At 45.9% G+C, this 16,323-nt stretch overlaps 1 protein-coding gene across 20 annotated transcripts in view; it reads left to right on the top strand.

Moving 5' to 3' along the window:
• Positions 1-16,323, top strand: part of LOC140424893 (sickle tail protein-like) — a 931,095-nt gene that overhangs the window by 796,307 nt on the left and 118,465 nt on the right. For 19 of the 20 annotated variants that reach the window (XM_072508468.1, XM_072508466.1, XM_072508467.1 and 16 more), the window contains one exon: positions 3,738-3,907. In XM_072508468.1, the coding sequence (XP_072364569.1) occupies positions 3,738-3,907 (170 nt within the window). The remainder of the gene's footprint in view (positions 1-3,737; positions 3,908-16,323) is intronic. The other variant, XM_072508465.1, reaches the window with a different exon arrangement.

Below are 16,323 nucleotides of genomic sequence, written 5' to 3'. Positions count from 1 at the left end.
AGGGAGGCATGGCATTGTAGAATAAGGATCAGGGGCGAGATTCTCCGACCCCCCGCCGGGTCGGAGAATCGCTGGGGGCTGGCGTGAATCCCGCCCCCGCCGGTTGCCGAATTCTCCAGCACCGGATATTCGGCGGGGGCGGGAATCGCGCCGGTTGGCGCCCCCCCCCCCCCGCGATTCTCCGGCCCGGATGGGCCGAAGTCCTGCCGCTAAAATGCCTGTCCCGCCGGCGTAGATTAAACCACCTACCTTACCGGCGGGACAAGGTGGCGCGGGTGGGCTCCGGGGACCTGGGGGGGGGGGGGCGCGGGGCGATCTGGCCCCGGGGGGTGCCCCCACGGTGGCTTGGCCCGCGATCGGGGCCCACCGATCCGCGGGTGGGCCTGTGCCGTGGGGGCACTCATTCCCTTCCGCCTTTGCCACGGTCCTCCACTGCGCATGCGCGGGAATGCCGTCAGCGGCCGCTAACGCTCCCGCGCATGCGCCGCCCGGAGATGTCATTACCGCGCCAGCTGGCGGGGCACCAAAGGCCTTTTCTGCCAGCTGGCGGGGTGGAAATTCGTCCGGCGCCGACCTAGCCCCTTAAGGTTGGGGCTCGGCCCCCCAAGATGTGGAGCATTCCGCACCTTTGGGGCGGCGCGATGCCCGACTGATTTGCGCCATTTTGTGCACCAGTCGGCGGACATCGCGCCGATACCGGAGAATTTCGCCCAAGGAATCTAATATACGGGCAGTCAGGAAGTGGGGCGGGGGGGGGGGGGGGGGGGGGGTGGAGTTTGGTATGTTATTGTGATGCTGCATGTGTCGGATCGCTGTGTTATTTAGAATGTTTAAATGTTAAAATTCTGAATGCTTCAATAAAATGTTTTTTTTCAAAAAAGAATATTGGAGGCTCAATGGTTTTGTATTTTCCAAGGGATATGACTTTAAAAAAAATGAAATTACTGTGTATCTCAGCAAGAGACTAGCTGAGTGTTTTGAATGTTCTCCTCTGTCAAGTAACTAGATTAGATGTAGTATAAAGCGGAGTTTCATAATGGTTTGCTGTAATTATGGCCTATCCAGTTCCCACTTCAGCCTTCCTGGTAGATTTTTGATGAGATTGCATAATTTAATATCAAATTCGGAGTACTTTGAGCTTTGGGCGTTAGCTCACGAAGGACTGGACTAGGCTAAATTAATTTTGTTTGTGAACCTTAGCAGCTGTTAGAGAGAGGGAGAGAACTAATTCCATCTGTCTGGATTAGTTTGGAATACAGGTCCTAGAGATATTGCCATCATGTAAAGTGTGAAAATATGGTTGCAGAGTATTTGCAATCTTCTTTGAAGCAGAATATCCATATAGTCAATTATAAAATGGAAAAAATCTTAATGATCATTTTTGGTGGTTCCAAAATCTGACGTGGTTAAATCTTGTAAGTTTTAGAAAACTGCAAAAATGATTTCCCAGCCTTGGATAATGTGTATTTTTTTTAATGTCACGTGTTGAGTACAAAACTATGTCACAATTGTGATATTTTATACTGATTTCCATTTTAAGTGCAAGACATCTGCAGAAGCAAAATTTAGACATTGCCCGAGTCGCCAGGAGTAATTCCATCACAGTTTACAGCTATGCTCTGATTTGTTCCTGTGCATTGCTAATTGCCATGCTGGAATTGCTTAACCTAAGTTGAATTATGGTTAGTTCCATAGTCTGGATTGAGATTCACTACTTGAGATTTGAAGGGTTATATGTGCGTTGTCATTCAGATTATGTATTTGATTGATGAAAACTAACGGAATTAAACTCTGCAGTCTTACCACATCCAGCCACGAATGGTGATGGACAACAACTCACTGGAGGAGAATGCTTCACAAATATCCCCATCCTCAATGGTGGAGGAGCCCAGCACATCTGTGCAAAAGACAAGGCTGAAGCATTTGTAAGAATCTTCAGCCAGAAGTGCCGAGTGGATGATCCATCTCTGTCTCCTCCTGCCGTCCCCGGCAACATAGATGTCAGTCTTCAGCTAATACGATCACCCCATGTGATATCACGGAATGGCAGAAGGCACTGGATACTGCAAAGAATATCGCCCTGACATTTCAACAGTAGTCAAAAAGACTTCTGTTCCAGAACTTTTCTCATCCCTAACCAAGCTGATCTAGTACAGCTACAACTGGCACCTACCCGGCAATGTAGAAAATTGCCTAAGTATGTCCTGTACACAAGAAACAGGGCAAATCCAACCAAGCCAAATACAGTCCCATCAGTCAATTGCCAATCATCAGAAACATGAAGGAAGGGGGTCATCATCAAGTGGCACTTACTCAGCAATAACCTGCTTGCAGACGCTCAGTTTAGGTTCCGTCAAGTTCACACATCTCCTGACCTCATTCCAGCCTTGATTCACACATGGACAAAAGAGCTTAATGCCAGAGGTGAGGTGAGAGTGGCTGCCCTTGACATCAAGGCAGCATTTGACTGAATATTGCATCAAGGAGCCTTAGCAAAACTGGAGTCACTGGGAATCAGGGAAAACTCTTTGTTGGTTGGAGTCATACCTGGCACAAAGGAAGGTGGTTGTGGTGATTGGAGATCTTAGCTCCCGTGCATCACTGTAGGAGTTCCTCAGGGTAGTGTCCTAGGCGCAACCATCTTCAGCTGCTTCATCAGTGGCTTCCGTCTATAATGAGGTCAAAGTGTGGATGTTCAGAGATGACTGCACAATGTTCAGCAGCATTCACGACTCCTCAGATACTGCAGAAGTTCATGTCCAACAAATCCATGACAATGCAGACTTGGGCTGACAAGTGGTGAGTAACATTCGCACCACAGAAGTGCAAGGCAAAGACCATCTCCAACGAGAGGAGAATCTAACCATTGCCCCATATTCAATGACATTACCTTCACTCCATAGCAGTATCCTGGGGGTTACTATTGACCAGAAACTGAACTGGACTAGCCATATAAATACTATGGCTACCAAAGTAGGTCAAAGGCTAGGGATTCTGCAGCGAATAATTCACCACCTGACCCCCCGCCCGCCAAAGCCTGTCCCCCATCTACAAGGCACAAGTCAGGAGTGTGATGGAATATTCTCCCCTTGCCTGGATGAGTGCAGCTCCAACAACACTCAAGAAGCTCAACACCAACCAGGACAAAGCAGCCCATTTAATTGGTAACCCTTCCATAAACATTCAATCCCTTTATCACCGACAAACGGTGGCAGCCGTATGTCCCATCTACAGGATACACTGCAGGATCTCAAAGGTTCCTTAGGCAGCATCTTACAAAGCCACGACCATATCTAGAATGACGAGAGCAGCAGATACCTGGGAACACCACCACCTTGAGATCTCCCTCCAAGTTACTCACTATCCTGACTTCGAAATATATCGCTGTTCCTTCACTGTCGCAGGGCAAAATTCCTGGAATTCCAATCCTAACAGCACTACAATGAGTGTACCTACACATCAGGGGCTGCAGCTGTTCAAGAAGCCAACTCACCACCCATCTTCTGAAGGGCAACTATGGATGTACATTAAATCCTGGCCAAGCCAGCGATGCCTATATCCTGTAAATTGAATTTTTTCCAAAATTTGGATCTTTTATGCTTAAATAACAACTATATGTTTTTCAACAGCGTACAATCTCTTTTATTAATCAAATTTTCAATGATTGCATGCGTACTTTGATCTGCCTTGAAAATACTTTTTTATTTTGTTCTTAATTCTAATGTAATTATCCCCAGCAGGTGCTACAAGTATGGCAGTACTGAAGAGCTCTGGGATTATTTTAGAGTCTTCTGGTGTTGTTCAACCATCTGCCTCTTGTCAACAGCAAATTCAAAACAATGTATTTGATTTACGGAGGAATATTCTTGACCTGCGTCTGCAACTTCAACATTTGAGACAGTCGCAGGTATCTGATCAGTTTCTGTCCGGATAAATGTTACCATGCTACAATGTATGACATTTTTGGTTGCAATGAGATTATGGTTTGACCATTACAATTGAAACTGTGCCTGTATTCACTTTGGATGGTAAAAGTAACAATAATTTAGCAATAAATGTTGCCTGGTGATGCAGTGGCAAGCTGCTTGATTACTGTAGATTGTGGAATATAAAGCGACCCAGTGTGTAAGACGACCCCATTTGTCTGGTGAAAAGATTCTATTTTTGTATAATCGCGGTATATAAGTTTACCCCCCTTTCCAACCACGGCATGTTTTGCTGCCATTAGTAGTCAGCCTCAACTTTCCATCCCAAAAATGCATATTTTACTTATCTTAATTAGTTGCACGAAATCGAGCTGTATTGCAAAGGTGCGCAGGAGTTTGACATGCCCAGATAGTGCAAACCCTACATGGTGAACAAAGAGCAAATCAGCCTTCCAGCAAAACAAATGAACTATGAAGCTGGCTTCAAGCTAAAAGTTGGAACATTTGCATCAATAACTGTGCTGCAATGAGGGAATTTGGTGTAGGTGGAAAACCTTTGCAAGAAGGGAAGATGTTCTATGTTAAGGACGATGCTCAAGACCAAATGTGTCAAGAGAGCAGGGCCCAGCCACTGGCCTGATCTTGACAAACATGCGTTGGAATAGGTCCTTGAAAATAGTCAGAATGGTTAGATCACCACCACAAATGCCATATGTATACACACACTTCAGTGGACCAAATCAAACCCGAGTCGAGCAAAGATTTCAGTGTAATGCTAGTTTGTGCAACCACTTTATGGAACGATAATGTGTTGCAGCAGAAGACCAAGAGAGTTGGAGATGACCAAAATACTTTGATGTTGAAACTATCATTTTCTAGTGGATCATCATCAGACAGTGGCAAAAACATGAGTACCCATGATATGACACCAGCAATATGGATGAAGTGTGCTTGAATTTTGAAATGCCCAGAAACTGTACTATAGAAACATAGAAAATAGAAACAGGAGGAGGCTATTTGGCTCTTCTCGCCTGCTCCGCCATTGATGATCATGGTTGATCATCAAATTCAATACCCCGATCCCCTCTTCTTCTCTCCCCCCCCCCCCCCCCCCCCCCCCATATTCCTTTATCCCCAAGAGCTATGGCTGGGATTCTCCGCCGGCGTGATTCTCTGTTATGCCGGCACCCGGGGGTTTCCCGACAGCGTGGGGCTGCCCCACAATGGGAAACCCCAATGACTGGCTGGCGTAATGGATAATCCCGCTGGCCGGTCGGGGCAGAAATGTGGCGGGGCGGAGAATCCCGCTCCAAATCTCTAATTCCTTTTTGAAATTACACAATGTTTCAGCCTCTACTTTCTTTGGTAGCGAATTTCACAGATTCCTCACTTCAGTCGAAAGAGGTTTACCCCTTATTCTCAAACTATAATCCCTAATTCTGGACTCCCCCACCATTGGGGACATTCTTTCTGAATCTACCCTGTCTAATCCTGTTAGAATTTTGTAGGTTTCTATGATATCCCCTCTCACTCTTCTAAACTCCATTGAATACAATCCGCCCGTTCCCCATGCAGGCCCCTTACACAACGTGAGTCGTATTGAATAGCTGTGTGTTTCTCGGCAGTGCGAGCGCTAGGAAACACGCGGCTAAACATGCTCGCTAGCAGACTTTGTTCCCTTTTGGGAGAATCGCGCCCAAGGATTGTCAGGATTGGGGAGATCATGTCTAACAGATTTTATTGAATTTTTTGAAGAGGCGATCAGCTGTGTAGATGATGGTTGTGCAGTTGATGTAGTCTACATAGACTTCAGTAAGACGTTTGATAAGGTTACCTAAAGGAAACTGAGCCAGAAGGTAAGGGTCCATGGGAACCAGGGAAATTTGGAACCAAAATTGGCTTAGTGGCAGGAGGCAAAGGGTGTTGGTTGAAGGTTGTTTTTGTGACTGGAGACCTGTGTCCAATGGTGTTCTGCAAGATGCTGCGTCCTTTGCTGTTTGTAGTGTATATTAATGATCTCGACGTGAATGTGGGGGGGGGGCGGGGGTATAAACAGTAAGTTTGCAGATGACACTAAAATTGGTGGTGCGTTAAATAGTGAGGAGGAAAGCCTTGGATTACAGGACGATGTCGACAGGCTGCTCAGATGGGCAGAACAGTGACAGTTAGAATTTAACCCTGAAAAGTGTGAGATGATGCATTTTGGGAGGTCTAACTAGGCATAGGAATACACAGAATGGTAGGAGACTAGGAAGTACAGAGGATCAGAAGGACCCTGAGGTGTGTGTCCAAAGATCCCTGAAGGCAGCAGGACAGGTAGGTAAGTTGGTTAAGAAGGCATTTTGGATACTTGCTTTCATTAGCCGAGGCATAGACTAGAAGAGCAGGGAGGTTGTGATGGGGTTGTATAAAACGTTAGGCCACAACGGCAGTTCTGGTTGCCACACTACACGAAGGATGTGATTGCACTAGAAAACTGGAAGAGGGTTTTCGCCAGGATGTTGCCAGGGCTAGAGCGTTTCAGCTATGAAGAGTGGTTGGTTAGGCTGGGAGTTTTTTCCTTGGAGCTGAGAAGGCTGAGAGGGGACCTCATCAAGGTGTACAAACTGGTGAGGGTCATAGATAGGGTAGATTGGATTAAACTTTTCCCCTTATAGATTCATAGAATTTACAGTGCAGAAGAAGGCCATTCGGCCCATCGAGTCTGCACCGGCTCTTGGAAAGAGCACCCTACCCAATGTCCGCTCCTCCACCCTATCCTCATAACCCAGCAACCCCACCCAACACTTACTAGAGGGGTCAGGGGCGGCACGCTGGCACAGTGTTAGAACTGCTGCCTCACAGCGCCTGGGACCCGGGTTCAATTCCGTCCTCGGCTAGCTATCTGTGTGGTTTTTGCACTTTCTCCCCGTGTCTGCATGGGTTTCCTCCGGGTGCTCTGGTTTCCTCGCATGGTCCGGGGATGTGCAGGTTAGGTGGATTGACCATGATAAAATTGCCCCTTAATAAAAATTTTAAAAAGTAAAGGAGTCAATAACCAGGGGACAATGATTTAAGGTAAGGGGTGAAAGATTTAGAGGGGTTTGAGGGAAACCTTTTCCACCAAGAGGGTGGGAATCTGGTACTTGCTGCCTGAAATGGTGATAGGGCGGGATCCCTTATAACATTTAAGAAGCATTTAGATGAGCACTTGAAATGCCATAGCATACAGGGTATGGAGCAAGTGCTGGAAAATGGGATTAGAATAGATTGGTGTTTGATGGACGGCACAGAGGCAATGGGCTGAAGGATTTCTTTCTGTGCTGTATGACTCTAACATTGCTCGTCAGTTGTGAAGTGATGAGGTATTTGAGGAAATATTAGAGAATATTAAGTTTTGTTGTGTGGAAAGAATACTCGTCTACTGAGGTAGCATGGGCTGAGGTTAGAAACAGGAAAGGAGAGGTCACCCTGTTAGGCGTTTTCTGTAGGCCTCCGAAAAGTTTCAGAGATGTAGAAGAGAGGATTGCAAAGATGATTCTGGATAGGAGCGAAAGCAACAAGGTAGTTGTCATGGGGGACTTTAACTTTCCAAATATTGACTGGAAACGCTATAGTTCGAGTACTTTAGATGGGTCCGTTTTTATACAATGTGTGCAGGAGGGTTTCCTGACACAGTATGTAGATAGGCCGAGAGGCAAGGCCATATTGGATTTAATACTGGGTAATGAACCAGGACAGGTGTTAGATTTGGAGGTAGGTGAGCACTTTGGTGATAGTGACCATAATTCGATTACGTTTACTTTAGTGATAGAAAGGGATAGGTATATACCACAGGGCAAGAGTTATATCTGGGGGAAAGGCAATTATGATGCGATGAGGCAAGACTTAGGATGCATCGGATGGAGAGGAAAACTGCAGGGGATGGGCACAATGGAAATGTGGAGCTTGTTCAAGGAACAGCTACTGTGTGGCCATGATAAGTATGTACCTGTCAGGCAGGGAAGAAGTGGTCTAGCAAGGGAACCGTGGTTTACTAAAGCAGTCGAAACACTTGTCAAGAGTAAGAAGGAGGCTTATGTAAAGATGAGACATGAAGGTTCAGTTAGGGCGCTCGAGAGTTACAAGTTAGCTAGGAAGGACCTAAAGAGAGAGCTAAGAAGAGCCAGGAGGGGACATGAGAAGTCTTTGGCAGGCAGGATCAAGGATAACCCTAAAGCTTTCTATAGATATGTCAGGAATAAAAGAATGACTAGGATAAGAGTAGGGCCAGTCAAGGACAGTAGTGGGAAGTTGTGCTTGGAGTCTGAAGAGATAGGAGAGGTGCTAAATGAATATTTTTTGTCAGTATTCACACAGGAAAAAGACAATGTTGTCGAGGCGAATACTGAGATTCAGGCTACTAGACTAGAAGGGCTTGAGGTTCATAAGGAGGAGGCGTTAGCAATTCTGGAAAGTGTGAAAATAGATAAATCCCCTTGGCCGGATGGGATTTATCCTAGGATTCTCTGGGAAGCTAGGGAGGAGATTGCTGAGCCTTTGACTTTGATCTTTAAGTCATCTTTGTCTACAGGAATAGTGCCAGAAGACTGGAGGATAGCAAATGTTGTCCCCTTGTTCGAGAAGGGGATTAGAGACAACCCCTGTAACTATAGACCAGTGAGCCTTACTTCTGTTGTGGGCAAAGTCTTGGAAAGGTTGAAAGAGATAGGATGTATAATCATCTGGAAAGGAATAATTTGATTAGAGATAGTCGACAGGGTTTTGTGAAGGGTAGGTCGTGCCTCACAAACCTTATTGAGTTCTTTGAGAACGTGACCAAACAGGTGGATGAGGGTAAAGCAGTTGATGTGGTGTATATGGATTTCAGTAAAGCATTTGATAAGGTTCCCCATGGTAGACTACTGCAGAAAATATGGAGGCATGGGATTCAGGGTCATTTAGCAGTTTGGATCAGAAATTGGCTAGCTGGAAGAAGACAAAGGGTGATGGTTGATGGGAAATGTTCAGACTGGAGTCCAGTTACTAGTGGTGTACCACAAGGATCTGTTTTGGGGCCACTGCTGTTTGTCATTTTTATAAATGACCTGGAGGAGGGCGTAGAAGGATGGGTGAGTAAATTTGCAGATGACACGAAAGTCGGTGGAGTTGTGGACAGTGTGGAAGGATGTTACAAGTTACTGAGGGACATAGATAAGCTGCAGTGCTGGGCTGAGAGGTGGCAAATGGAGTTTAATGCAGAAAAGTGTGAGGTGATTCATTTTGGAAGGAATAACAGGTAGACAGAGTACTGGGCTAATGGTAAGATTCTTGGTAATGTGGATGAGCAGAGAGATCTCGGTGTCCATGTACATAGATCCCTGAAAGTTGCCACCCAGGTTGAGAGGGTTGTTAAGAAGGCGTACGGTGTGTTAGCTTTTATTGGCAGAGGGATTGAGTTTCGGAGCCATGAGGTCATGTTCCAGCTGTACAAAACTGGTGCGGCCGCATTTGGAGTATTGCGTGCAATTCTGGTCGCCGCATTATAGGAAGGATGTGGAAGCATTGGAAAGGGTGCAGAGGAGATTTACCAGAATGTTGCCTGGTATGGAGGGAAGATCTTATGAGGGAAGGCTGAGGGACTTGAGGCTGTTTTCGTTCGAGAGAAGAAGGCTAAGAGGTGACTTAATTGAGGCATACAAGATGATCAGAGGATTAGATAGGGTGGACAGTGAGAGCCTTTTTCCTCGGATGGTGATGTCTAGCGCGAGGGGACATAACTTTAAATTGAGGGGAGATAGATATAGGACAGATGTCAGAGGTAGGTTCTTTACTGAGAGAGTAGTAAGGGTGTGGAATGCCCTGCCTGCAACAGTAGTGGACTCGCCAACACTAAGGGCATTCAAATGGCCATTGGATAGACATATGGACGATAAGGGAATAGTGTAGATGGGCTTTAGCGTGGTTTCACAGGTCGGCGCAACATCGAGGACCGAAGGGCCTGTACTGCGCTGCTCTGTTTATGGCGAAGTAGGAACCTCATGGGAGCACATGCAGCACCCGCCAGTATTTGCCTCTGTCTTCTCATTGACCAGCAGACTGTCCTTACTCATTCTGGATAATGAGCCCTATGGAGAGAAATTTGAAGTTCCAGTTACAGCAAGTCCTCACTTGGTGTTGTGGTGCGTTCCTCAAAATCGTCACTTGAAATGAAACAATTTTAAGTGAGCCAAATGTACCCTGAAGGTGGCAACGCAGGTCGATAGAGTGGTCAAGAAGGCATACATCATGCTTGCCTTCATCGGACGGGGTATTGAGTACAAGAGTCGGCAGGTCAAGTTACAGTTGTATAGGACTTTGGTTAGGCCACATTTGGAATACTGCGTGCAGTTCTGGTCGCCACATTACCAGAAGGATGTGGATGCTTTAGAGAGGGTGCAGAGGAGGTTCACCAGGATGTTGCCTGGTATGGAGGGTGCTAGCTATGAAAAAAGGTTGAGTAGATTAGGATTGTTTTCGTTGTAAAGACGGAGGTTGAGGGGGGACCTGATTGAGGTCTACAAAATTATGAGAGGCATGGACAGGGTGGATAGCAACAAGCTTTTTCCAAGAGTGGGGGTGTCAATTACAAGGGGTCACGATTTCAAGGTGAGAGGGGGCAAGTTTAAGGGAGATGTGTGTGGAAAGTGTTTTATGCAGATGGTGGTGGATGCCTGGAACGCTTTGCCAGCGGAGGTGGTAGAGGCGGGCACGATAGCATCATTTAAGATGCATCCAGACAGATATATGAACGGGCGGGGAACAGGGGGAAGTAGATCCTTGGAAAATAGAAGACAGGTTTAGATAAAGGATCTGGATCGGCGCAGGCTGGGAGGGCTGAAGAGCCTGTTCCCGTGCTGTAATTTTCTTTGTTATTTGTAACTCTGTTTTTAGTTTTGGTTCAGTTTTATCACAAATTAAGGTGACATAACATACACAGTGTGTGCCCAATAAACTCCGTAGAGAACTAAACATTTTAGAGCAGAGTCAAAAGGGAGAAAGGTCATTATATTTTAATTCATACTTTAACTAGATAGTAATAGTGAATTGGAGTAGGAGTGAACATGATATCCAAACCCTAATTCAAAATGCATTCCAAGTCTACCTGAAAACAGTCCGAAGTCTCAGAACACCAGGTTAAAGTCCAACGGTTTATTTGAAATCACAAGTTTTCGGAACACTGCTCCTTCATCAGGTGAAGGAGCAGCTCTCCGAAAACTTGTGATTTCAAATAAACCATTGGACTTTAATCTTATGTCCTGAGACTTCTTACTACGGCCATCCCTGTCTCGCCGGTTACCGTCACCCCCCTATCATTCTGAAAATAGTGGGAAGACAGCAAGGTAAAAATGTGTTGTTTCCTCATTGAGAGAGTGTAAAATAGAAGAAGGCTGCACCATTGCAAGCACATAAAGTGAGAAGAGAAGAAATAATGCAAATGTTCGAAAAGTAATAATAAAGCACTCGTGCTGTCTGAGTCGAGCTCTAAACGCTCTTCCTTTTGTGCTTTCCTTGACTGTAGGCTGTAGATGGATTTAGTTTTCGGTATGTAATTATGAATAGTCCTCAATAAAGTGGTATGCATTGATTGTAAAGTTAGTCTGTATTTGAAAGTAAGAACATTAACCTTGCACAATGTAATGTGCTAGAAATTGCAGTGAAAATCAATAATCAAATGATGCTATGGTCTGTGTTCAAAAATTAGCTTTGCTGTCTGTTGTAGTAAACGTTAACCATCCTTTGACATGTTTGCTGAAATAATTGAATGTCAAGTCTTGGTGAGATTTTCATCCATGGCCATTAGGAGAGAAATAATGACTGCAATAACTCTTAATTAACAACTGTTATTTTGAGTTATGATACAACTGCATTGGCAGAACAATTAAAGGCAGGTTACAAATTTATAAGCAGTCCAATTTTTAAACTGGTTACCTTTTTGAGTCCAGGTGGTGATTTATCCTTTGATCAATATGGAACTATGGAGTTGAGATTCGCCATCACTTTCTCAAGGGCAATTCGGGATATGCAACAAAACGATGAGCAGGTCTGGTGAAAGAATAAAATAAATATTGAATTGAAGTGCAGAGACCACAAATGTAGAGCTAGCAGCTATATTGAAAAATGTAATTGCACTTTATCGAGTTAAATTAGGACAAAATAACTTGTTCAGCGTCTTTTATGTCCTCAGAATACTGTAAAATTATTATATTTTGAGAGTACTGTTTTGTGGGGGAAGCCGTAATGGGTCCCAGTCCAGCAACACATCGGTTTTAAAATGCTCATGCTTGTATTTAATTCCCTCCGTGGCTTTGCCCCTCCTTATTTGCAGCCTGCTCCAACTATACAAACCCCCAACATTGCATTCCTCCAATTCTGGCCTCATGTACATTCCTGACTTTATTTGTTCCACCATTGGTGGCTATGCCTTCAACTGCTGAAGCTCAGGAATTCACAGCCTAAACCAAAATGCCTCTCCATCCTCCATCTTTCTTAATCCTTCTTAAAGACCACCTGTTGCATTACAGCATCTACTCTGAATTATCCACGAAGTGGCAGAAGGTGTCACTTATGGTGCTACCAAAGAGCACTTAGCAATAACCTGCTCAGCAATGCTCAATTTGGTTTTCTGCTAGGGACAGCATAAGACCATAATAAGGCCATAAGATATATGAGCAGAATTAGGCCATTCAGCCCATCGCGTCTGCTCCGCCATTCAATCATGGCTGATATTTTCTCATCCCCATTCTCCTGCCTTCTCCCTATAACCCCTGATCCCCTTATTAATCAAGAACCTATCTATCTCTGTCTTAAAAACACTCAGTGATTTGGTCTCCACAGCCTTCTGCGGCAAAGTGTTCCACAGATTCACCACCCTCTGGCTGAAGAAATTCTTCCTCATGTCTGTTTTAAAAGATCGTCACTTTAGTCAGAGATGGTGTCCTCGGGTTCTAGTTTCTCCTACAAGTGGAAACATCCTCTCCACATCCACACTATGCAGGCCTCGCCTGTAAGTTTCAATAAGATTCCCCCCCTCATCCTTCTAAATTCCGAGTACAGGGCCAGAGTCCTCAACCATTCCTCATAAGACAAGTTCTTCATTCCAGTTTTCAGTCTTGTGAACCTCCGCTGGACCCTTTCCAAGGTCAGCACATCCTTCCTTAGAAACGGGGCCCAAAACTGCTCACAATACTCCAAATGGGGTCTGACCAGAGCCTTATACAGCCTCATAAGTACCTCCCTGGTCTTGTATTCTAGCCCTCTTGACCTGAAGGCCAACATTGCAGTTGCCTTAACTGCCGACTGAACCTGCACATTCCTGCACACTGCTGCAGACGTAGTTACAACCTTGGTTCAAACATGGACAGTGGACTTGACCTCAAGAGGTGAGGTGAGAGTGATGCCCTTGGCATCAAGGCAGGATTTGACTCCCATGTGGTATCAAGTAGCCGTAGCAAAATTTTATTCAATGTGAATCTTGGGGGGGGGGGGGGGGGGGGGGGATTCTCCACTGGTTGGAGTCATACCTAGCACAAAAGAAGATGGTTGTGGGACGCCAATCGTCTCACCCTAGGACATTGCTGCAGAAATACCTCACCATAGTATCCTAGACTCAAGCTTCTTCACCTGCTTCATAAATGACCGTCCCTGAATTATATGATCAAAGGAATATTTTTGCTGACAATTGCCAAGTTTCCCACCTTAATACAGTTAGTTGTTTTGAATTCCATCGCTGGTAGCCACTGGGATCTGCTGTCAGGTAACCAAAACGTCTGCTCTCCAACGACAGAGACGGCAGCCCCTGTGTCTACCTCCATTTCCAATGGGTGACCGTTTATAATTGTAAAATTTGGTGTTCGACAACGACCTCGTTTTCAATAAAAAATTGCTCTTAAATTGGATCTTTTTTAAAAGGATTATAGAAAAAGCTGGCTGAAGGGTTCAGCAAAAATGAAGGAGCCTCAACTGCTTCACTGGGCAAGGAATTCCATAGATTCACAACCCTATGGGTGAAGAAGTTCCTCCTAAGCTCAGTCCTAAACCTACTTCCCCTTATCTTGAGGCTATGTCCCCTAGTTCTGCTTTCACCCGCCAGTGGAAACAACCTGCCCGCATCTATCCTATCTATTCCCTTCATAATTTTATATGTTTCAATAAGATTCCCCCGCATCCTTCTAAACTCCAATGAGTACAGTCCCAGTCTACTCAACCTCTCGTCATAATCTAATCCCCTCAACTCTGGGATCAACCTAGTGAATCTCCTCTGCACTCCCTCCAGTGCCAATATGTCCTTTCTCAGGTAAGGAGACCAAAACTGAACATAATATGTGTGGCCTCACTAACACCTTATACAATTGCAGCAGAACCTCCCTAGTCTTACACTCCATCCCTCTAGCAATGAAGGACAAAACTCCATTTGCTTTCTTAATCACCTGTTGCACCTGTAAACCAACTTTTTGCGACTCATGCACTAGCACACCCAGGTCTCTCTGCACAGCAGCATGTTTTAATATTTTATCATTTAAATAATCCCTTTTGCTGTTATTCCTACCAAAATGGATAACCTCATATTTGTCAACATTGTATTCATCTGCCAGACCCTAGCCCATTCACTTAACCTATCCAAATGCCTCTGCAGACTTCCGGTATCCTCTGCACATTTTGCTTTACCACTCATCTTAGTATCGTCTGCAAACGACACCATGAGCCCTATGAACCACCTTGAACTGGATCAAGCTAAGCCTGGCACACAACGAGGATGAATTAACCCCCCTCAAGGCCTTTTACCATGGTCCGACTTCCAACTCCCCTCTCAAGTCTTCCTCCCATTTCCTCTTCACCTCCTCGATTGGGACTCCTTCCCACTCCATCAATCCCGTGTATATCTCGAGACCCTCCCCTCCCCAACTCCCGTTTTTGACAACAACTTATCCTGTAGTCCCCTCGGGGAGGCGAGGAAAGCTTGGAACCTGCCTCCGAACAAAGTCCCGTACCTGCAGGTCCGGAACCCGTTCCCACCCGGCAACTCAAGCTCCTCCTCCAATGCCTCCATGCTCGGGAAACCCTCCTCAATGAAGAGATCCCCAAATCTCTCAATCCTGCCCGCTGCCACCTCCTAAAGCCCCATCCAGCCCCACCCGGAACAAAATGGTGATTATCGCAAATCGGTGACCGCACTGACGTCCCCTCCAATCCCATGTGCTGTCTCCATTGACCCCATAACCTCAGGGCTGCCACCACCACCGGGCTTGTGGAGTACTGAGCCAGCGTGAATGGCAGGGCTGCCGTTAATAAAGCCTCCAAGCTCATGCCCTTACAAGATGCCGTCTCTACTCGCTCCCAGACCGACCCCTCCCCCACTATCCACTTCCTGACCATCGACATGTTTGCCGACCAGGAATAGTCAATAAAACTCGTGAGGGCCAGCCCCCCCCCCCCCCCCCCCCTCCCCGTATCCGCGACTCCGTTCCAGGAGTGCCTTCTTCACCCGTGAGGTTTTACCAGACCCCACAAAACCCGAGATGACCGCATTCATTTTCATAAAAAAGGCCTTTGGGACAAAAATCGGGAGACATTGAAAAAAGAACTGCAGCCTCGGGAGGACTGGCATCTTCACCGTCTGTACCCTCCCCGCCAGTGGCAGCGGGAGCATGTGCCACGTGCGGAAATCCATTTTCATCTTATCAACCGCTCTACCCAAATTCAACTTGTGAAGCTGCCCCCAATCCTTAGCCACCTAAATCCCCAGATACCTGAAACTCCTCCCCACCACCTTAAAAGGTAACTTCAATTGCAAACACCTCGCTCTTTTCCATATTTAGCTAGTAGCCTGAAAACCGCCCAAATTATTCCAGTGCCTCCATAATTCCAGCCATCCCCCGCATTGGGTCTGTGATATAAAGGAATAAATCGTCCGTGTAGAGCAAGACCCTGTTGTGTTATGCTGCTTCGGATAACACAGACTGCTACTTGATGCAGTCTTAACTCAAGGATGCTCCAGACTCTGAAATGAGTTCAACGTGTTTATTGAACTATTAACAAAGTTCTCAAATGAGTTTGACTCTCTGCTAATCCAACTGTAGTAACTCTGTCTAACTGTACCAGCTTGCTCTAAGTCATGTGCTGGGGTGTGATGCTGCTGATCAACCCTGTCTAACTCTCTGATGTCTGTCTGTGGAAAGAGGCTGGGTGTGAGTGCCTCATCCCTTTTATCCTGTTTATGTCATGTCTCCTTGTGGAGATGCTGCCTGTGAGTGTCCTGCCTGCCCATTGGTTGTATCCTATTCTGAGTGTTCATTGGTTGCATGTTTGCATATCTTGACAGACCCTATTCTCCAGCCCCCTCTCATTATCCCCTGCCAGACATTAGATGACCTGAGGCCCATTGCCAAAGGCTCTATGG

Source organism: Scyliorhinus torazame, chromosome 6 (assembly GCF_047496885.1).
Source record: "Scyliorhinus torazame isolate Kashiwa2021f chromosome 6, sScyTor2.1, whole genome shotgun sequence".
Lineage (NCBI taxonomy): Eukaryota > Metazoa > Chordata > Chondrichthyes > Carcharhiniformes > Scyliorhinidae > Scyliorhinus > Scyliorhinus torazame.
The sequence above is the reverse complement of the archived record's forward strand: the minus strand, read 5'-3'. Positions and strand labels throughout refer to the sequence as shown.